General features: G+C 40.1%; 1 protein-coding gene across 1 annotated transcript in view; it reads left to right on the top strand.

Annotated features, from left to right (window-relative positions):
• The first annotated feature begins 5,041 nt into the window (after positions 1-5,041).
• DDX1 (DEAD-box helicase 1) overlaps positions 5,042-22,928 on the top strand; it is a 40,074-nt gene continuing 22,187 nt past the window's right edge. Inside the window, exons 1-13 of the mRNA XM_057741430.1 lie at positions 5,042-5,158; positions 7,773-7,824; positions 8,104-8,167; positions 9,169-9,198; positions 10,139-10,235; positions 11,930-11,977; positions 13,603-13,686; positions 13,926-14,009; positions 14,388-14,464; positions 15,631-15,703; positions 17,299-17,375; positions 17,479-17,593; positions 18,329-18,467. Of these exons, the coding sequence (XP_057597413.1) occupies positions 5,143-5,158; positions 7,773-7,824; positions 8,104-8,167; positions 9,169-9,198; positions 10,139-10,235; positions 11,930-11,977; positions 13,603-13,686; positions 13,926-14,009; positions 14,388-14,464; positions 15,631-15,703; positions 17,299-17,375; positions 17,479-17,593; positions 18,329-18,467 (956 nt within the window). The 5' untranslated portion in view covers positions 5,042-5,142. The remainder of the gene's footprint in view (positions 5,159-7,772; positions 7,825-8,103; positions 8,168-9,168; positions 9,199-10,138; positions 10,236-11,929; positions 11,978-13,602; positions 13,687-13,925; positions 14,010-14,387; positions 14,465-15,630; positions 15,704-17,298; positions 17,376-17,478; positions 17,594-18,328; positions 18,468-22,928) is intronic.

Genomic DNA, 22,928 nt, shown 5'->3' with positions numbered 1-22,928 from the left:
GCATTAATATACAATTTTTTAAGAACTTTCATTGACATACAATAAACTGCATATATTTAAAGTGTACAATTGGATACTTTTTTCTTGTTAGTAATGTGTATATGGCAATCCCAATCTCCCAATTCATCCCACCCCAACACCCCCCCACCCCCACTTTCCCCACTTGGTGTCCATATGTTTGTTCTCTACATCTGTGTCTCTATTTCTGCCTTGCAAACTGGTTGATTTGTACCATTTTTCTATATTCCACATGTATGTGTTAATATATGATATTTGTTTTTCTCTTTCTGACTCACTTCACTCTGTATGACAGTCTCTAGGTCCATCCATGTCTCTACAAATGTCCCAATTGCATTCCTTTTTACAGCTGAGTAATATTCCATCGTGTATATGTACCACATCTTCTTTATCCATTCATCTATTGATGGACATTTAGGTTGCTTCCATGTCCTGGCTATTGTAAATAGTGCTGCAATCAACATAAGGGTGCATGCATTTTTTTTGAATTATGGTGTTCTCTGGGTATATGCCCAGGAGTGGGATTGCTGGGTCATATGGCAAGTCTATTTTTAGTTTTGGAAGGAACCTCCATACTTTTCTCCATAGTGGTTGTATCAATTTACATTCCCACCAACAGCGCGAGAGGGTTCCCTTTTCTCCACACCCTCTCCAGCATTTATTGTTTGTAGATTTTCTTTTTTTTGGCACACGGGCTTAGTTGCTCCGCGGCATGTGGGATCTTCCTGGAGCTGGGATCGAACTCGTGACCTCTGCATTGGCAGGCGGATTCTTAACCACTGCGCCACCTAGGAAGCCCGTTTGTAGATTTTTCTGATGATGCCCAATCTAACTGGTGTGAGGTGATACCTCATTGTCATTTTGATTTGCATTTCTCTAATAATTAGTGATGTTGAGCAGCTTTTCATGGGCCTCTTGGCCATCTGTATGTCTTCTTTGGAGAAATGCTTATTTAGGTCTTCTGCCCATTTTTTGATTGGGTTGTTTGGTTTTTTTTTAACATTAAGCTGCATGAACTGTTTGTATATTTTGGAGATTAATTCTTTGTCTGTTGATTCATTTGCAAATATTTTCTCCCATTCTGAGGGCTGTCTTTTCGTCTTGCTTATAGTTTGCTGTGCAAAAGCTTTTGTTTCATTAGGTTCCATTTATTTATTTTTGTTTTTATTTCCATTACTCTAGGAGGTGGGTAAGGGTTGTTTTTGATGGTGCCTTCATGACTCAAGCCAAAGTCGCCTCCACCTTGGAGCCACAATAGGCTTCTTATTGCTCTCTTCTAGAAGATTTGAACAAATTTTGAGTGACTCGTTACACAAAATCTACGCTGATGAATGTTTCATCTCCTTTCTTTTCTGTACCTGTTAGGAATGTTTTGGGTGTCAAGCTAGAGAGAATTAACAGTGGCTCAACTGCGTAAGGCATTCTCCAGCCACAAGAGGTCTTGAGGCAGACAGACCTGGGCTGGTAGCTCACTACCATCACCAAGGGTCCAGTCTCCTCCTATTTGCTGCTTCAATAGCCTTAGCATGAAGCTTTCATCTTCATGGCTCAGTGCTGCCTTTCCAGGTACCATGTGTGTCTCCCAGGACACAAAGAGTATCTGCCAGTCGGAGCGTCCCTTTTTAAAAAGAGACTTCCATTTACCTCTGTCCAGGCAGAACTGGATCTCGTGCTATCTCTCTCTACAAGGGAGTTTGGAAAGGCAACTTCTTTTTTTCTTTTCCCAGGCTGTATAGTAGACAAAGGCAAGGGGAAATGGAACTGTGTGTGGCTTTTGAGTGGCCAGTCCACAGAGCCCTTTACAGGGCCCATGTTCTCTACACTCTCAAGGGTCTGGTTATCCCAAGGAGCTATTTCTTAGGCCTGCTTTCACAGTTGCAAATCCACCTGTTGTGCAGTAGCCTATAGTACAGCTTAGTTGAAAATACATAGCACAATCTCTCTGGGTATATGGATAATACAGCAAAATTCCACCAAACATGATTGTCTGTGGGTCCAAAGGGTCCAAGCACATAAAATGCTGGGTTATTGTGAGGTTATGGAAATAAATGTCAGGGGGAAAATTCCCAGCTGGGAGTTTTAAGTACCTTCAACCTTCACTCGTCTCAACCGCAGTTTGGCGCCACCTAGTGGTCGTTGTCTTCCCACCTAATGATTTCTGTGTGGGGGTTTACGGGGCCAGGCAAGGATTCCAGAACTGTCTCCCTGAGAGTAGGTGCCCATTTAATCAGCCTGTTTTGGGGAGAGTGGACCAGCAGGATACTGGGCTGGGGACATCCATCATCTGTCTCTTGGTTTGGTGAAGGGGTTGCCTGCTACTTCTTTGCCTGGCTTTGTCCTACTTGCCAAGGAAAAGAGCCACCACGTTATATCTCAATTCACATTATTGAAGATATTATTAACTCTCTCTTTCCCTCTCATATTTATACTTATTAAATAAGCTGAACTTGATAGGGAATAAGCAGAAAACATTATTTGTTACCTTGAAACCCTCTCTAGGGGCTATTTCTTCCCCTGACCTAGATGGATTCTCCAGCATCTTCCAGAGTTTTTCTAGCCACTCCCAGATAACAGAAAGTTGCCTGTTTATTTTCATCACAATTATAGTCTCATTTCTGTAATTAAACTATTGAGTCCAGTGTTATGATTCATAACTCACAACTTTAACCAAAATGACAGCTTCCTCCCTCCCCAGTTTAGCAATGCGGTGAGGTATGCAATCAATCTCTTTTCTGCTCTCCTCTCTTCCATGAGCTGTTGTTTCTGACCCCTGGGGAGGGGTAAAATCTGGGCAGGGAGGAGACCCACCTTTATTTGGCTGGTGCCTTTGTGATCTGAATCTGGGGCCCTCTGGCTCAGCCATGCCCAAGGTTGATTTTTTTAGCTCAGGGGTACTTTTTGTTGGTTTCTTAGAGACTCTTGTGCTGGTATCTTTCAAATGCAACTCACATGAAGCAGGTGAGTCTGTCCTCTGGTTAAAAGGTATGAATAAAACAGGGTAATTTGGGGGGGGTCTGTTGCTGCATCATTTAGCTTCTCCGGGCAGCTCTCTTGGGTGTGTTCCTTTTCATTTTATTTTATTTTTTTGGCTGTGCCACACACCATGTGGGATTAAGCAGGGATGGACCCCCCCTGCCCCCCCACATTGGAAGCAAGGAGTCTTAACTGCTGGACCACCAGGGAGGTCCTGGGCACATTCTCTTTGAAGAGAGCTTCAAGTCCATGCTCCATAGGTCCAGTTAGCTCCGGGTGGAAAAAGTCACACACATTTCCCCACAGTTGTTGGAAACGTGGTCTGCTCCCACAGTCGCCTTCTCTTCCCTCTGGCTCCTTTCCTGCCCTTCTGCCTTGGGGCCTCCTAGTCACAGCTTCTCATAGCATGCCTTCTGCTTCCCAAACTCCTGAGGTCAAAAGTCCTCTGAGTCATACCCCGGAAAATGCTTTGTCCCTTGAGAGCGGGAGAATATGGGGTATGTGGCATCCATTCAGAACTGCTACACTGCATAACTCTCAGGGGCATCATTTATATAAATTTATACAAACTATAACAGGAATATAGAACATTGTGTGAATGGGGCCCCCTGGAGGTGCGAAGCTGCAGGCAGCCCTGACTGTATTGGCCTTGCTGGAACTTCAGGTGAATCCTGTTACATGTAACAGTGTAACAATAGAGCTAACACACATATTGTTACCACATGCTGTGCACTGTTGTAGGTGCTTTACCTATTCTATTCAATCATCCTACCAGTCTTTCAAGATAGGTACTATTATTATTCACGGTTATTTCACAAATAAGTAAACTGAAGCCCAGACTTGCTCAAGGTTACACAGCTAGCAAGTGGCAGGGCTAGAATTCAAACCCAAGGAGTCTGGCTCCTGAAGTTGTAGTTCTAAGTTCATCTAAAACATCCTGCCTGAGGGTTTCACTTTTCTCATGTCATTCTGGGGCAGGCTACACATGGTACAGCACGGACCCTGAAGTTTGGCAGATGTGGCTCAGATCCCGTGCTGCCATTCGGGATTTAGATAAGTTACTTACTTTTCCTGAAACTTAGTATCTTCATCTAAAGATGCTAATACTACTTAACAGAGTTGTTGGGAGGATTAAACATTCGTTTACTTTTTCCTATCTTTCTGCAAAGAGAAGAGTCAAAACTGTATGGACGTCAAATAAATGTGAAATTTTTTCCCCTTTTTTTCTTGTCTTGCCATAAAATATAAATTTTATTTCATCACTCTAATGATTTTACACCAGCATAATCAAAACTTACCAATTTTCACTTCCCCTTTGAGTCCCCTTTTCTTGTGGCACCCAAAGGCTGATTTGAATATAGGCTCTGTTTAGTGACATAATTTCCATAATCTCTTGTGTATGTTCGTTTTCAGCCCTTGCAAAATGACTGCTACCACTGCGTAAATGCTATGGAATTGATTAGGTCTATTGAAACTGCCTCCTGGTCAAGATCCCCACCCCACCCCCCTTTTTTTTCTTTAAGAACTTTTATTGAGATACAACTGACATACAATAAACTGTATATAAAATAAATGTGAAATTATCAATACTCTGTCAAACACCGGGGAAGGGACCTTGGGAGACCGAAATCAGTCAAAAGTATTTAGTAAATGGCTGTTGGGTGCTAGGCGCTCACTAGCACTGGTTTTCTGGGCAATGAATTCAGTACATTCTCTCCAGGTCATTCACACACCACAAGGCCCTGCTTATCTTTGTGGTTGAGGGGTCTGAGTGAGGCAGCAGAGATCGCCCTGTTTTTGCTGTCAGATCATCCTGGACCCTCATCACGTAAGGTCTGCTTCCTTACATGTGGAAAAGTGGTCCTGATGACACATAGCACGCTCTCCAAAAAAGGTCACTCTGAGTTGCGCTAACGATGAGGTGTCCTCGCTACTGAGGAAAAGCAAGGTGCAGCTGAACGTGGGCCCGCGCTGTCGAGTCCGGGGCGGGTCTTTTCTTTGGCGGGAACAGCTCTTTCGGAGCTGGGTCCTCGCCCGGACTGGGAAAGCGGCACACCCAGGCGGGGGCCGGAAGCGCCCGCCGCCACCACCGCGCGGCGTGTCCGTTCGGAGGGCGGGAGCGCGAGCGGAGTGGTGGAGGACGGGGCGAAGATGGCGGCCTTCTCCGGTGCGTCTGTGGAGCCGGGGCTGGAGCGGGCGGCCCGATCCACGCCTTGGGCCGGCTGGCGGGGAGCCTTCGGGGCGGGGGCGCACAGGAGGGACCGGAGGGAGCTGTCCAAGGCGGTGGCCTCGGTTCCCGCACTGCGGGGGCGAGCAGCGGCGGCGCGCGAGGCCCGGTCGGCGCGCCTCGGTGTTGCGGGGAAAGCCTGGCTGGCTCTCCGGGTGCCGGCCGCGCCGGGCCTCCCCGGGCTCGCCGTCTTCTTTCTCCCCTCCAGCCTCCCTGCGCTCGGCTGTGCTTCCAGGGTATCCGGGGCTGCGAGAACGAGGCGGCGGCGTCGCTGCAGCTGCTCTCGGAGCCCCGGCCTCCTGCTCTCCGACGTGGCAGGGGGGCCCGGGAACCCTTTTCTGCCCGCGCCCTTAGGGGCCTGGCCTGGCCTGGCCTGGCCGAGGAGCAGCAGGGCGCGGGGAGGGGTGGGTTGGAAATCACCATCCGGCATCTAGTTTTTTCAGGCCCTTCCAAAACGAAAAGTCCCAGGCACAAACCTGATACTCGTTTGTTGTTAAGCGCTGTTATACCAACAGTAACGTTAAATATATAAGCTAAAGGGAAAGCAGTTTCTTCCGCGTACGCACGAGTCCAGCACAGATTTTGAAAATCGTTATTTATTTGCTGATGATACCCTCCTTTATTCCACACGGGGATTTGAGGTGATCTATCTAACCCGACAGCTATTTTCCTCTCTTCCTTGATCATCCTTCCTTTATACATCTACAGTTTTACAAGTTGCAGTAAGCCTTATATACTACAAGTTGTACCTTTATGTAGCAATAAATGTATCAAGTTAGGCCTGCTGTCTTTTAATATTGTTAACCTGTTAAGATGACTTCGGATGTAACACAGTAGTTTAATTTCGTTTTTCTCCTGTTAGAATATTAGGAATTCCAGATTTTTAGTCGTGAGAGAGGATTTCTGATTGTTTTAGTTGCATTTCATAATAGGCAAGGGGAAATCTGCTCAGACTGGGAGCTGTTTTTCTTTCCCCGGCTCTCTCCTGAAACAAGATTTCAGAGCCACGGTGTGTAGAGCAGTTCCAGATTATCATCTTATAGGGTCACTTCTTTGGGAGTCATGTGCAGATTTCAGGAATATTAGGATAAAGGGCTAGAAGTGTCTGTGATGTGAAATAAAGACAAAAGTGAAATTAAAGAGCATGAATATGCCTGTTTTTCTTTTGAGTGTTAAAAAATGTTCTGTTTAAAGAAAACATGGTTTTAAAGCAAACCTGCAGAGAACAGGACCAAAATGGAACAAGAAATTGCCTGCAATTTGCTGAAAGCCGCCTGTGGTTGCTGCTCGCAATATAACAATCTCACAAGCAACTTCAGCTTGCAGTGCTGTGTACGCAGCACATTGAAGACCATCACTTCCTTTTTTTAAGCAGTTTGCGTTTTAGAAGAGAGAATACGCCTAGACTTTAATGGGGGCAATTCTTAAAAAGGTTAGCTTGGGTATACAGCTTTCCATCTTGAGTAGTTTTTTCAGTCTGTGGATTTTCCTGAAGAGATTTCAGGGTAGGAGAGCCTGCCTTTTTGAAAAAGATTTTTATACTTTAGGTTACTGTGTCAAATGTTAGTGTTTTATCTATTGTTAATTGCGAGTATGAGCCTTCTCACCTGATGCAAAGAGAAAGCTACTTTTGCAGTGGATTGTAGCAGTATTTTATGCCTTTTCACAAATGATTATAAGAAATACAAAATTTCCAAACAGGTTATCTCTGGGGCTTGGATATATTTGAGTATTGTTCATTTAATAGGAATATATACTTTTGTAAAGGTAACTAATAAAAGCTACATTTTAAAAATGCAGACTTAAAGATCAATTCTCATTTGGAAAGGAGGTTTAAGTAATACAACTGACTATCCCATGTGTACCCTCTACAGTTCATTTGAGAAGTGGTAACATTTCAAAATCCAGTCAGAAATAACTGAATCTATTCATTTAGGATTCACTTTGATGTAAATTACTTAAATGTGTGGACAGTAAAGAATAGAGTGGTTCCTCAGCTGACCTTTGCAGTTCACTCGAATTCTTATCACCAGCCTCTCCCCTTTCAGTTCCAGAGTTTGGATTACGACTGTCTATAAGGTGGGCTTGCTTTAGTTGCCTGTTCATTTTTCTCAGATCACTGAGGGTATTCACATGGTCCTCAAAGAGCCAAAGCGCATGATTTCCACATTATCTCTAGATGAAACGACCAAGGTGCTGGTCTAGAACCTTCTCTGCAACTCTGGCACATTTTTCACTAGTCATAGGCAGGAAACACTGACTGGTGGCTCTTATGTACTAAGTGACAACTGTGTGCCGGATGCATTGCATGTGATTATCTGTAATCCTCCTGTATCCCTACATAAGCAATGTTAGCTCCACTTTGTGTGGAGAAATAGGTTTATAGTGTTGCAAGTGAGAACTTGGATTTGAACTCAAGTCTTTCTCCTAAATTTATACTCAAGAGATACTATGTAACTTAGCTGTGCTTCAAACTGTTTCTCCATTGAACAGTAATTTTAAGAGCAACATGAGTTTAGTATGTGTAGTTTTTAAAATTAATTTTTATTTTCAGAGATGGGTGTTATGCCTGAGATTGCACAAGCTGTGGAAGAGATGGATTGGCTGTGAGTACCTCCATCTCTAAAAGCTCAAATGTACCTGTGACAGCAATGTTTTACAATTTAAATGTTGGTTAGTGGTTTTATCAAATGTTTTTGGTCCCAGCTGGGTAAGTGAAATTCAGTTTTTTCTCGTGATTCTTTAAATTATCTTTTAAATTTTTCTTGTGAATTTTAAATGTTGATATATTTTTTAGCTGAAAAAGATTGGTAGTGTTTATAGTTTAACATGACTTATGTGATTTTTTTTTTAAACTAAAATTCTTCAAAATATGATTCTTTTAGTCTCCCAACTGATATCCAGGCTGAGTCCATCCCATTGATCCTAGGAGGAGGTGATGTCCTTATGGTATGTTTAAATGTGAGGTGGTTGGCAGCTGGGGAAACACACTTCTGGGGCTGTTTGTGACTCACTTTAAGAATTCCATGGGCTTAAAAATGGTGTTTTCACCAAATCAATTTTATTTATTCACAAACATTTAAAATACATATGCTATATTCAAAGTAATTAGGTACAAGTTGTGGGGAACAGGAAGGTGAGTAAGATACAGTCTTTGCCCTTGAGAAGCTTGCACTTAGTAGCACAGTGAGACATGTACATACATGGGTAAATGTCAAATAGGGGAGAATGTGGCACCTGCCCAAGAAATGCAAAGTATGACAAGATTCAAGTTGGGGTCCAGTTATCCTTCTGCTTGGGGAATCATAAGGGACTCTGCTTGGAGGAAGTAGATTTTGGACAAGGGAAGATAAAGGAGAAATGCCCTCTAGGTGGAGAGAACATCAACAAAAACGGTGAATAGGAGAATGCAGGATATGATCCCAGAGTAATTCACTTCGATGGTAGCAAAGGATACATGTGTCTGGGATGCGGGAGTGTAACTTGAGATAAGATGGAAGTATGTAGTGGGTCCGATTATTTGCACCCTTTCTTAAGTGTCATGTTAAAGAATTTGGGTGTTTGTTGGCTGAGCGGATCATTGGAAATGTTTAACTAGGTGTGTTACATGGTTAGAATTGTGTTTTTTGAAGACTGACTTGGTAGCAGCGTGTAGTATAGCTCTGAGAGATGAGATACTGTTAGGATGCTTCTGTAATAATCTAGGTTAGAATAATAAGACTTTAGATTTGAATGGTAGCAATGGGAAAAGGAAAGGCAAAGCAGGTTTTTGAGGGGATGGAAGAGAAATGGCAAGATTGGCAGTAGTCAGGATTGATGGGGAAATCTGAATAGTTTGCAGACACTGTGAAGATAAAGCTAGCCTGTGAATTTTTGAAGATTTCTACATGGCATCACATTAATTTGATTTCCTTAACTGACAATTTAAACTTTCCCTCTCCCCCATTTAGGCTGCAGAAACAGGAAGTGGAAAAACGGGTGTAAGTAATAAACTTAAACTGACTTAGTTTGTAAGAGTTGATTTTTTTAAAAGATTTATTTATTTATTTTTATTTGTTTTTGGCTGTGTTGGGTCTTTGTCACTCTGCGAGAGCTTTCTTTAGTTGCGACAAGCAGGGGGCTACTCTTTGTTGCAGTGTGTGGGCTCTAGGCATGTGGGCTTCAGTAATTACAGCATGCAGGTTCAGTAGTTGTGGCTTGTGGGCGTAGAGTGCAGGCTTAGTAGTTGTGGCACATGGGCTTAGTTGCTCCGAGGCATGTGGGATCTTCCTGGACCAGGGCTCGAACCTTTGTACCCTGCATTGGCAGGCGGATTCTTAACCACTGCACCACCAGAGAAGTCCCAGGAGTTGATTTTTAAAGCAATTTTGAACAGTGACTTTTACTTTGAAATATTTAATCAAATAACCTCCCTTCCAAAATGTAAAAAAAATTGATTGCTTGCCACCGAGAGCGGTATTTTTGTTGCCAGCTAATTCTGAAATAAGATTTACAAGAGTATGGCTTTAAGAATATAGTTTTAAACCAGTCTTGGAGAAAGAGTTACAGTATCTTTAGTATTTTTACTCACTTCTGAACTTTAATGCAGTGGCTCTAGTAATAAAGAAGTTTCAAATAGAGGTTGATCTCCTGTTGGCCTAGACTAGAGAAACTGTTTATCAGAATAACATTTACTCTTTTCAGTTTAGTTCGTTCTGTAGGTCTCTGTTGTTTATTGTTTTGGGCTAGCAGTTGGCTCTTATTTCCTTCATTCAGTCAACTCTTGTTATCTTCTTGCTGGTATTTTGGGTTGGGGCAAATTGGAACAGCAGTCAGGAATGTGTAATTATTTAAGGTGCGTGCATAATCTTTGTAATTTATATTGATTATTAAACTGTCACTGATGAACACTAATACAGAGAACTCTTGTTTCTTTACTAGGCTTTCAGTATTCCAGTTATCCAGATCGTTTATGAAACGCTGAAAGACCAACAAGAAGGCAAAAAAGGAAAAGCGACAATTAAAACTGGTGCTTCCGGTAATTTTTGCATATTATTAATTTCCTTTTGTATAAATTAGTAATTCTCATTCCTGGCATTTACAGATGTGAGATTTGAGTGTGCATTTTTATTGTCAGTATCCAGGGGATGATATTGTTATTTGGTGCCTTGGAAACAGGGTTGCTAAATGTCATTTAGAGCATAAACATTGAAAGATTGTCCCTCCGAAAATACTAATAGTGTTCTCTTTGAGAAGACAGTGGCGTTTTGGAAATTGTATTTAGTTGTTTTAATGTTTTTCTTAACCTGATAACTTTTTATGCATACTGTTGTGGTTAAATTGATACAGTGTTTTACAAAGGCAATAAGGAAGGATTTTACAAGTAATTGGTAGAGTAAAAACCCATGGTAGGAAATACTGCCTTCTACAGGGAAAAGAGGCATGCATTTTCCTTTAAGATAAGAAAGAAGGAGCCCAGGAAGTTAAAATGTAAAGTGTACATTTTAAAGTCAGTTTCTTATTTTCAGTCCTATCTCCATGGAGATTGGTCCTGTCTGTGCCATGGACAATCTTACCTCAGTTTTCTCATCCTTAAATTTTGTTGCTTTTATTAAATGGTTTCTGAATTCCATTCTATCTTGAGTAATCTATGGTTTTGTTATATTTTAAGTCACTTTTGTTTCATGATTGTGACAAAATTGCAAGCTGAATGAAACAATGTTACATAGTTTGTAGAATGAACTCATTTGTAAATGAATTGTGAGATAATGGATATGAACTGTTTAGACTATTAGCCTATTTAAAAATAGTGTCAGAACTTGTAACAGCTATAAACCATCATTTATAAGAGATGGTTATGAAAGAGAATGCTTTCACAGAAGGATAACCAGAATGGTAGTGGTTCCAAAAATTGTGTCCTGTTAGGAATAAGGGAGCTAGATATTTAAAGATGGAGAAACAAATAAAAAGGGAGATGGTATAATTGTTAAATCACTGTAGGGATCTGGGAAGAGAATAATTGTTCTAGAAAGTAGCGTTTAATTCCTAGTAGCTCGACTGAGCCCACAGTGGATAGAGACCCTCAAGAGAACATTACTTCTCCATCATTCTGGGTGTTGAAACAGATGATCGATATCATTTGACCAGAAATGATAGAAAAGATTTCTACCTTAGGCGAAAGGTGGGCTTGAAAACACATGGCATTCTCTTTAGCTATTGCAATTCTTTGATTATCCAGACTCTTAAGATGTTTTAGAAAAGGAAAATGCTGATTCCTGGAAAGTGAGGAGGAAAATATTTTGTGACTTTTGAATTATTTACAATAAAGGACTTGCTTTTCTTTTAATAATGTTAAGTGGTAATTAGATTCTGATATGTTGGTGGGTTATTTTCGTTATGACTGAAGTCACCAGAACTTCATTTTATTAATCCTCTCATAGTTATGACAAAGATCAGTGCCATCTAATAAAAAGGCACTGAAGCAAGTGAGCAGAAAAGGTTTTAGCCCTAGATGGCTAGTGACTGTTATTTTTGACCTGTTTCAGTTTTCAGTTTCATGTTTGCCTTTAATAAAAACAGCAACACTTGTGCTATTCAAATAGTGTGTAAAACCATATTGAATTTAGAGGAGTTAAAGTATCATATAAAATACAAAATACTTGCTTTATTCTTTGTAGAATGTCTTAAATTATGTTTGTTTGGGGTTAACTTTTCTTATTTTAATTTGCTTAGTGCTGAACAAATGGCAGATGAACCCATATGATAGAGGATCTGCTTTTGGTAAGTAGGTAGATTTTAGCAGCACATTTGTAATTCAAAGCCTTGTTTTTAATGCAGTGTTGAGGAAAGATAAAGACTCCTTATAAACTGGTAAGGGGTTCTTGTGTTGATGGTAGATAAAGTGTTACCTGTTTTAGTAAGAAAGAGGTAAATAATCAGTAAGGAAAATGGGCAAAGGATGTGAATAGGCAGCTCACAGAAGAGCAAATCCCAATGGCAATAAACATGCAAAGGTCAAGTTTACAGGTAGAAGGGCAATGGAAATTAAAGTTACAGTGAATGTTGTTTTATACCCATCTGATTGGCAAGAATCCAAAAGAGTGATAACCAACTTACAAATTACTGCCTCTCTGGAAAGCAGTTTGGCATTACCTATAATATTTTAAATATATATATATTCCTGGAAGGTCAAGCTCATTGGAATGAAAGTGCCAGTATGTAAGAATATACATTGAGAGCTGTTTGATGCAACATTATTTGTGATGACAAAAACTGCCAGCAAAGTAAATGCTACTGCTAGAATGGTACACAAAGATTAGGCGGTATCCAAGGACTATTCTGTAGCTGTTATGACGAGTAAGTCAGAACTGTGGAGTTGGCTTGGAGGAATTTTCTCCAGGTGTCAATGAGTAAGAAAATCAGGATGCAGAGAATGGTAAATGGGCTTGAGGAATCATGACAAAAACAACCCATGTGACATTTAATTAATATAAAAGTTTATATATGTATGTATGTGTAAAGAATTTTAAATACAAAAATTTTTAGAATTTACCATTGTCATAAAACTTTTTTAAAGGTTCAGAGGCTTATATAATGTACTCATATGAGTAAAAATTTATGCTTTGAATAAATAATTTAATTTCTTACAAGTGAAGGAAATGTGTGATGAGGTGCTTTTTTAAAAAGTTTCTTCTACATTCACGTGCCGAATATGATTTGCAAGCCCGAACCAGGACAGAAATTATAGTTTCCAGTACAGACAAAAGCCAGATGCTTTACTTAAAGCCAAAAAGCACCAATAAGCATGACTGACTGTGATGTATAACATAGAACTTCATCTTTTAGAGTCCTAATATTAGCAAATAACAGCCATGAGGTTATTTATTCAGGCTTTTCCTGCTTTCCCTTTGTGGTTTCTGGATCCACAGATTAGGGAACAAGCCAGAGACAGTTTCTGTTTTCCTTTTAGTGTAACATTCACTCAAGCTCTAATTTTGGCATAAAATCAGAGCAGCAAGTATTGATGAGTTGGTGCCATGTCATCCTTTCTTTAAAGGACTCTATAGAGAGTAGTTGTTTAAACGTGTGTGTGTTGGTGATGCAGCTGGCGTTAGTGCAAGTCAGATTAGGTGTTGTGTTGATTCCTTTTTTAGAATTGTTGCGGTAAAATCCTGTCCTAGTCAGCGGATGACAGTAGAGAAACCAGTCCCTGATGTAAGCGACGGCCCTCTAGGGGATGAATGAGGGCAGTTACTCATGGGGAAGACATTGCGGTCCTTCAGGAATCAGCAAGTCTCAGTCTCTGCAACATTGCAACAAATTAAAGAATTGTCTCATTAGTGAGACTGACCGATACTTATTTCAGAATGCGTGATTTATGTAATCTTTGTTTTTCTCAAATCCAGCAATTGGGTCAGACGGTCTTTGTTGTCAGAGCAGAGAAGTAAAGGAATGGCATGGATGTAGAGCTACTAAAGGATTAACAAAAGGTATTTAAATGACATTTGTACTTTATATAAACTTTTGGGGTGATGTATTAATACATGAACTTTCTTTAAAGTAGCTTTAAATCAAGGATCTGAAAAGATTTTTAATGTTACAAAAAGATCTACAGTTCTTCGTTTGGAACATACAAATTGTAATTCAGAAACAATGGGAAAGTAGCTCCATGGTAAATGAATCATATGTGTATAATTTATATAAGTCTCAAAGTATTTTGCCCCTGTAGGGAAACACTACTATGAAGTGTCCTGTCATGACCAAGGATTGTGCAGAGTTGGGTGGTCGTCTATGCAGGCTTCCTTAGACCTAGGTAAGTGTTTCTAGAATCAACTGTATTTATTGTTTTACATTTGTGAATTTTTAACATTTTATTTTAATGGGGAGCAAAATGATAAACTTAACCATACAAAGTTTATATTTAGAGACATGGAAATAATAATATTTACCTATACCCTACACCATTCCAAGAAAGATTTGAAGTACCAATAAGTAGATATTATAACATGATAAAATCAGGAGGAATAAGGTTAAGGGTATGAGGGAAGGCAGTAAAGTTAGTGTGCATTAATATGTACCACACAATACTGTGTAGATGCTTCACATTATCTTCAACTTGTAAACTTCTTTTATGATACTTTTAATTTTATATTTATTCTTACCACACTTATTAAATACTTTCAAAATCTAGGTACTGACAAGTTTGGATTTGGCTTTGGTGGAACAGGGAAGAAGTCCCACAATAAACAATTTGATAATTATGGAGAGGTAAGTTGTATGAGGGTGAGTCAAAAATTATCTGCACTCTGCTTATATTAAAACTTCTATTGGCCACACTGTCTTATCAGTGCTTTCCATTCAAGGCTACTGTCTCCCCAGTCACTGCTGTGCAGGTGTGAACATGTTACATCAGTTCATTTGTAACTGTGGTGCAAGCAAAAATGGATGCCCCACTTGTGATTTGCATGAAGGAAGAGCAGTGTGCAGTGATTCGTTTTTTGTGGTCCGAAGATGTGCACGTCCGCACACTTCTGCCCACACTGACACTGCTCTGCAAAAACTTTGTTTTGAGGTGTTAAAGCATCTTCCCTATAGTCCTGATCTTGCTCCATTGGACTTTCACTTGTTTGGTCCCCCTGAAAGCAGCCCTATGAGGACAAAGATTCACTTCTGATGAAGAAATGAAGAGGGTGGTGCATTTGTAGCTTGCAGCTCAGCCTAAAACATTTTTTAATGAGGAAATATGAAAGCTTGTTGACAGATAAACAGTGTGTTGAAAGCAAGGAGATTATGTCCAAACATGATGTATTTGTCTTTTCTATAAGTTAATTGAATTCTATAGCCAGAGTGCGGATAATTTTTGACTCACCCTCGTATTAATGACTTAATCATAGCATTAGTAAGTTTTGTTGCATATTTACTTGATCACTCATGACATGACTGAGGGTATAGAAATGATTGTCAAATTCAAGTGAATTTTCTGAATATTTTCCACAGAAAGTTCAGTTTGGGACTTAAGTGATGAAATGTTACAAAATGAGAAAATTATCTTTCTTTTATGCCATTTATTAGTGCCTCCAAAGTATATTACTTTGTTTTCTGTGTTCACCTCATTTTTATGTTGGCTTTGACTTTAATACTGTTTTTCTCATTTCTTATTTTGAATCATGTCGGATCTAAATACACTTGTTGGGGCAGCCGACGTCTCTAGTGACGTGGGTGAGCCTTGACAGCACATTTATTCTAAAAAGCCTTCCGATGCGTTTCTTGTTATATATGATACGCCATGATAGGCATTGTTAACATCTACAGTAGAATTTTAAGGGATTATTATGCAACACTAGCACATACTTTGGATGCAGCTATATTTGACCTTTGAGCCTTATTTTCAGTTTTGCTTTTTATTAACAGCACTTGACTTTCTGGTTTTCTAGGAATTCACTATGCATGATACCATTGGATGTTACCTAGATATAGATAAAGGGCATGTCAAATTCTCCAAAAATGGTAAGCTTTCTATGGATTGTTTTGTTAGAGAATATATATGATATTAAGTATGTGTGATTTTTTAAAATTCCCACACCATCTTCAGTCTTCTTTCCCTTCCTCCCTGCCTTTCTTTTGAACAGATACTTATTGAGCATTTGCTGTGTGTCAGGCACACTGGTAGGTGCTGGAGATAGGGCAGAAAGTGGAGTAGACAGATTTATGTATACTTTTGTGGGGCTTACCTGCTGGTGGGGAGAGACAGACAAACATGATTTGTTAGGTGGGAACAGTGCACTAAGGGAGCGTGCCGATCTGGGTAAGGGGGGTGGAGAGCAGTCTGGTGGTCAGAGAAGGCTTCTCTCAGAAGGTGACATTTGAGTGGAAATGTCTTGGAAGAGTGTTTCAGGCAGAAGGACCAGTAATTGCAGGGGTCCTGAGATGAAAGCGTGTTAGGGTGTTTGAGTAGAGAGGAGACCAGTGGGTCTGGAGCACACCGAGCATGGGAGAGGGGAGTAGACTCTTAGGTCAGTGAGGTGGTGAGGCCAGGCCATTATAGGGCCTTATAGGCCATGATACAAACTTTATTTTGAGTGAGATTGGAAACCATTAGGTTTTGAGTAGAGAATTGGCGTCATCTGTCTCTAGTTTACCAGTACTGTCATTATAGCTGCTTTGCTGAAAACACTCTGGCAGGTGGTGGGTGGTGACATTAGATATGGAGCCATTTGGATGCTGATAGTTCTGTTTGGGGCAAGTTAAGTTTGAGATACTTACTAGACATCTGAGTGATGGAAGCAAGTAAGTAGTTAAATGTACAAATCAGGTGTTCAGGGGAGTGATCAGAATTGGAGATATTGATACATCTTTGGGAGTCATTGGCTTGTAGAGGATGCAGTGGTAGGTCTGGATAAGATCACCTAGGGAATGAGCGTAGGTAATAGAGAGGAGAGATCTGAGGCCCCGGGGTATTCTTATGGTTAGAAGTTGGCACATTGAGGAGAATCGAGCAGAAGTGAATGAGGAAAGCCAAAAGAGACTGAGGCCCTGCAGTCCAGGTGAAGAAAGCTTCTGAAGGAGGGGGGAACGATCAAATTGCCTAGTGCTGCTGATGGGTCTAGTCTAGAAGGATGAGGAATGAGAATTAACTGCTGTATTTGGCAAATGGAGATTGTTAATGAGCTTGACAAAGAGCTGTTGTGGTGGAACAGGGGGTGGGTTGGGGGAGCCTGATGGGGAATGAGGTCAACGGAGACTGGAGTGAAATGAGGTGGACATAGTAAACATGGAAGTCAGGCAGTTTTACTACAAAAAGAAGAAGAAATGAAAGAGAAATGGAGGAAGTTTTGAGTTCAAGGAGGTTTGTCTAGCTCACGTGTCTACTGGAAGCGATCCTGTAGGAAGGGAATAATTAAAATTGTAGCGGGGGAGGGGATAATTTCAGAAGTAAAGGAGGAAAGTGAGGAGGCTGGGATTAGGCGACACAGTTAATCTGCGGTGACAGGAGGGGTGTGAGTGTGAGTGCGCGTAGGCTGGTGGATTTGATGGTGTGAGCATCTTGATGGGGAGGTTCTTTTCTGGTGGTTTCAATTCAATTTCTGTCTTTTTTTTTTAAGGAAAAGACCTTGGTCTGGCCTTTGAAATACCACCACATATGAAGAACCAAGCCCTCTTTCCTGCCTGTGTTTTGAAGGTAAAGACATTTTTGCTGTGATTATAAGCTACTTTGATCTTCACTGTTTCATACTAGTTAGTTTGCTCTTAAGTTAAGCATTTTCTCCTTTATTCAATACTAGAATGCTGAACTAAAATTCAACTTCGGGGAAGAAGATTTTAAGTTCCCACCAAAAGATGGTTTTGTTGCCCTTTCCAAGGCGCCGGAGATTTGTGTTGTCAAATCACAGCACACAGGTATTGCACCTGAGTGGGTAAGGATTTCAAGAATGGGGTGTTGGTGAAAACTCCAGTAAGTAAGGCTTCTCATAGTGAGGTACAGATACTCCCCTTGCTGGTTTAGTCATGCAGCTTTATTGAACATGTCAGTAAAATTCAGTTTCAAAACCTAATTCATAAGCTCCAAGTGTGTTTGGTTTCAGTTGAGGCATTTTGGAGAAGCTGATCATGATGATGATGGTATCTAATATTTAGTATCCAGTGTGTGCTTATTAAGTGCCATGGCATTGCGTTAAGTGCTTTACCTGCATCCTGTTTAGTCTTCACAACAACCCTAGAAAGTAGTTTTACAGACAAAGAACTTGAGGGGTAGGGACTTGAAGTAAACTTGCCCAAGGTCACAGGACAAATAAGTGGTGGAACTGAGTTGAAATCCAGGCAGTCTGACTGCAGAGCACACACTCTCACCCCGTTGTGCTGCCTGATCCCCTTCGGTTGTTTAAAGAAAGTACATTTCATAGCTCGTGTAATTTATCACAAGGCGTGTAATCAATTAAAATTACTGCAAGTAGGTGTACAGAAGTCTTAGTTCATTTTAGGAATCTTTGTTTTGTTTGACTATCACCTATACCGCTTGACAGTCGTTATTTATCAATAAAATATTGGTACTGGAATATTTGCACTCGTGTTTTACAAATAAAGGTGTTCTGAGGTGTGATCTGAATGTATTCTAACCTTTCTTATTCTCTTAAGGTAATGCGCAGGTGGCACAAACGAAGTTTCTCCCCAATGCTCCAAAAGCTCTCATTGTCGAACCTTCCCGAGAGTTGGCTGAACAAACTTTGAATAATGTCAAGCAGTTTAAGAAATATGTTGATAATCCTAAATTAAGGTAAAGCTTCCTTTTGTGCTCAAATACTTATCATCTTTAGGTCTCAGGTGTTTTGGAAGAAGAGTACAGTAGGAAGAAACGAGGTAGAAATTCAGTGTGTGTACATTTGCACGTGTATGAGTGTGTAAATATATTTAACTTTGATATATAGCAGCAATTAGTTTCTTTATAAAACTCCTGTTTAACTGAGGAAAGTTTGATTAGAAAAAAGTAAATTGAGATTTTTCCTGTGTCTCTTATGTAAAGAGTCATGGTTTGCAAAACAGTATCAGAGTAAAGATTAATTTCTTAAAGGGGCCATTTCACTCAGTGTTAGCTTCACCACTTCATTTGCGTAGAAGATGTATCTCTGTCTAGTGTGTTGGTAAACTTGACTTGGTGAGGTTAATTCTAGCCTGCCTCCCAGTGGTGACCTTCTTCCCTGTGGGCATTCAGACTGCTTACTCTCTTTCGGGGGCTCTTTCTGCCATTGGGGGGATACCGTAAGTCTAGTGACCTTGGGGAACTTCTGGCTCAGTAGCAGTCCCTTTTAATTTGAGAAAAGTCATACCATATTAAGTAAACTGCTCTGTCAGTTGACTTACCACTTGATTTTTATTAATTTTGATTTTAATTACTTTTTCCTATTGAAATATAATTCACATACCATAAAATTCACCATTTAAAGTGTACAATTCAGTGGTTTTTAGTGTAGGATCATGAGGTTATGCAACTATCACCACTATCTAACTTCAGAAACTGTATTATTGGTGTCCTGTAGGCCCATCTTTTTATTTATTTTTTTAACTTATTTTTAAAATTAATTAATTTATCTATTTATTGGCTGTATTGGGTTTTCATTGCTGTGCATGGGCTTTCTCTAGTTGCAGCGAGTGGGGGCTACTCTTCATTGTGGTGCGCGGGCTTCTCAGTGTGGTGGCTCCTTTTGTTTCAGAGCACAGACTCTAAGCGCATGGGCTTCAGCAGTTGTGGCATGTGGGCTCAATAGTTGTGGCTTACAGGCTCTAGAGCATAGGCTCAGTAGTTGTGGTGCATAGGCTTAGTTGCTCCGCATCGTGGGATCTTCTTGGACTAGGGCTTGAACCCATACCCCTGCATTGGCAGGTGGATTCTTTTTTTTTTTTTTCTTTTTAAAAAAAAAAAGTGTTTTGTTTTATTATTTTTTTTTGGGGGGTACACCAGGTTCAATCAACTGTTTTTATACACATATCCACATATTCCCTCCCTTCCTTGACGCCCCCCCCTCGAGTGCCCCCCACCCTCCCTGCCCCAGTCCTCTAAGGCATCTTCCATCCTCGAGTTGGACTCCCTTTGTTATACAACAACTTCCCACTGACTATTTTACAGTTGGTAGTATATATATGTCTGTGCTACTCTCTCGCTTCTTCTCAGTTTCCCCTTCACCCCCGCCCCCTCCCATACCTCGAGTTCTCCAGTCCATTCTCTGTATCTGCTTCCCTGTTCTTGTCACTGAGTTCATCAGTACCAGTTTTAGATTCCGTATATGTGAGTTAGCATACAATATTTGTCCTTCTCTTTCTGACTTACTTCACTATGTATGACAGATTGTAGTTCTATCCACCTCATTACATATAGCTCCATCTCATCCCTTTTTATAGCTGAGTAATATTCCATTGTATATATATGCCACATCTTCTGTATCCATTCATTTGTTGATGGGCATTTAGGTTGCTTCCATGTCCTGGCTATTGTAAATAGTGCTGCAATAAACATTATGGTACAAGTTTCTTTTGGGATTATGGTTTTCTTTGGGTATATGCCCAGGAGTGGGATGACTGGATCATATGGTAGTTCTATTTGTAGTTTTTGAAGGAACCTCCAAATTGTTTTCCATAGTGGCTGTACCAACTTACAGTCCCACCAACAGTGCAGGAGAGTTCCCTTTTCTCCACACCCTCTCCAACATTTGTTGTTTCCAGACTTTGTGATGATGGCCATTCTGATTGGTGTGAGGTGATACCTCATTGTGGCTTTGACTTGCATTTCTCTGATGATTAGTGATGTTGAGCATCTTTTCATGTGTTTGTTGGCCATCTGTATGTCTTCTTTGGAGAAATGTCTATTTAGGTCTTCTGCCCATTTGTGGATTGGGTTATTTGCTTTTTTGGTATGAAGCTGCATGAGCTGCTTGTATATTTTGGAGGTTAATCCTTTGTCCGTTGTTTCATAGGCAATTATTTTTTCCCATTCTGAGGGTTGCCTTTTAGTCTTCTTTATGGTTTCTTTTGCTGTGCAAAAGCTTTTAAGTTTCATGAGGTCCCATTCGTTTATTCTTGATTTTATTTCCATGATTCTAGGAGGTGGGTCAAAAAGGATGTTGCTTTGATGTATGTCAAAGAGTGTTCTGCCTATGTTTTCCTCTAGGAGTTTGATAGTGTCTGGCCTTACATGTAGGTCTTTAATCCATTTGGAGTTGATTTTTGTGTATGGTGTTAGGAAGTGTTCTAATTTCATTCTTTTACATGTTGCTGTCCAATTTTCCCAGCACCACTTCTTGAAGAGGCTGTCTCTTTTCCATTGTATACTTGTGCCTCCTTTGTCAAAGATAAGGTGCCCATATGTGTTTGGGCTTACTTCTGTGTTCTCTATTCTATTCCATTGATATTCCTTTCTATTTTTGTGCCAGTACCATACTGTCTTGATCACTATGGCCTTGTCGTATAGTTTGAAGTCAGGAAGCCTGATTCCACCAACTCCATTTTTCCTTCTCAAGATTGCTTTGGCTATTCGGGGTCTTTTGCATTTCCATACAAATCGTAAGATTTCTTGCTCTAGTTCTGTGAAAAATGCCATTGGTAATTTGATCGGGATTGCATTGAATCTGTAAATTGCTTTGGGTAGTACAGTCATTTTCACGATGTTGATTCTTCCAATCCAGGAACATGGTATGTCCCTCCATCGGTTTGTGTCATCTTTGATTTCTTTCATCAATGTCTTAAAGTTTTCTGCATACAGATCTTTTGCCTCCTTAGGCAGGTTTATTCCTAGGTATTTTATTCTTTTTGTTGCAATGGTGAATGGGAGAGTTTCCTTAATTTCTCTTTCTGCTCTTCCATTGTTAGTGTATAGGAATGCAAGAGATTTCTGTGCATTAATTTTGTACCCTGCTACTTTACTAAACTCATCAATTAGTGCTAGCAGTTTTCTGGTAGAGTCTTTAGGGTTTTCTATATATAATATCATGTCATCTGCAAAGAGTGACAATTTTACTTCTTCTTTTCCAATTTGGATTCCTTTAATTTCTTTTTTTTCTCTGATTGCTGTGGCTAACACTTCCAAAACTATGTTGAATAACAGTGGTGAGAGTGGACACCCTTGTCTTGTTCCTGTTCTTAGAGGAAATTCTTCCAGTTTTTCTCCATTGAGAACAATGTTGGCTTTTGGTTTGTCATATATGGCTTTTATTATGTTGAGGTAATTTCCTTCTATGCCCATTTTCTGGAGAGCTTTGATCATAAATGGATGTTGAACTTTGTCAAAAGCTTTTTCTGCATCTATTGAAATGATCATATGGTTTTTATCCTTCAATTTGTTGATATGATGTATCACGTTGATTGATTTGTGTATATTGAAGAATCCTTGCGTCCCAGGGATAAACCCCACTTGATCGTGGTGTATGATTTTTTTAATGTGCTGTTGCAGTCTGTTAGCTAGTATTTTGTTGAGGATTTTTGCATCTATATTCATCAGTGATACTGGTCTGTAGTTTTCTTTTTTTGTGCCATCTTTGCCTGGTTTTGGTATCAGGGTGATGGTAGCCTCGTAGAATGAGTTTGGGAGTGCTCCGCCTTCTGCAATATTTTGGAAGAGTTTGAGAAGGATAGGTGTTAACTCTTCTCGAAATGTTTGATAGAATTTGCCTGTGAATCCATCTGGTCCTGGGCTTTTGTGTGTTGGGAGATTTTTAATCACTGCCTCAATTTCTGTACTTGTGATTGGTCTGTTCATGGTTTCTATTGCTTCCTGGTTCAGTCTTGGAAGATTGTATTTTTCTAAGAATGTATCCATTTCTTCCAGGTTATCCAATTGATTGGCATATAGTTGCTTGTAGTAGTCTCTCATGATGTTTTGTATTTCTGAGGTGTCCGTTGTGACTTCTCCTTTTTCATTTCTAATTCTGTTGATTTGCATCTTCTCCCTTTTTTTCTTGATGAGTCTGGCTAATGGTTTATCAATTTTGTTAATCTTCTCAAAGAACCAGCTTTTAGTTTTATTTATTTTTCTTATGGTTTCTTTCCTTTCTTTTTCATTTATTTCTGCTCTGATCTTTATGATTTCTTTCCTTCTGCTCACTTTGGGGTTTCTTTGTTCTTCTTTCTCTAGTTGTTTGAGGTGTAAGGTTAGGTTGTTTATTTGATCATTTTCTTGTTTCTTAAGGTAGGACTGTATTGCTATAAACTTCCCTCTTAGAACTGCTTTTGCTGCGTCCCATAGGTTTTG

Source organism: Hippopotamus amphibius, chromosome 7 (assembly GCF_030028045.1).
Source record: "Hippopotamus amphibius kiboko isolate mHipAmp2 chromosome 7, mHipAmp2.hap2, whole genome shotgun sequence".
NCBI lineage: Eukaryota > Metazoa > Chordata > Mammalia > Artiodactyla > Hippopotamidae > Hippopotamus > Hippopotamus amphibius.
The sequence above is the reverse complement of the archived record's forward strand: the minus strand, read 5'-3'. Positions and strand labels throughout refer to the sequence as shown.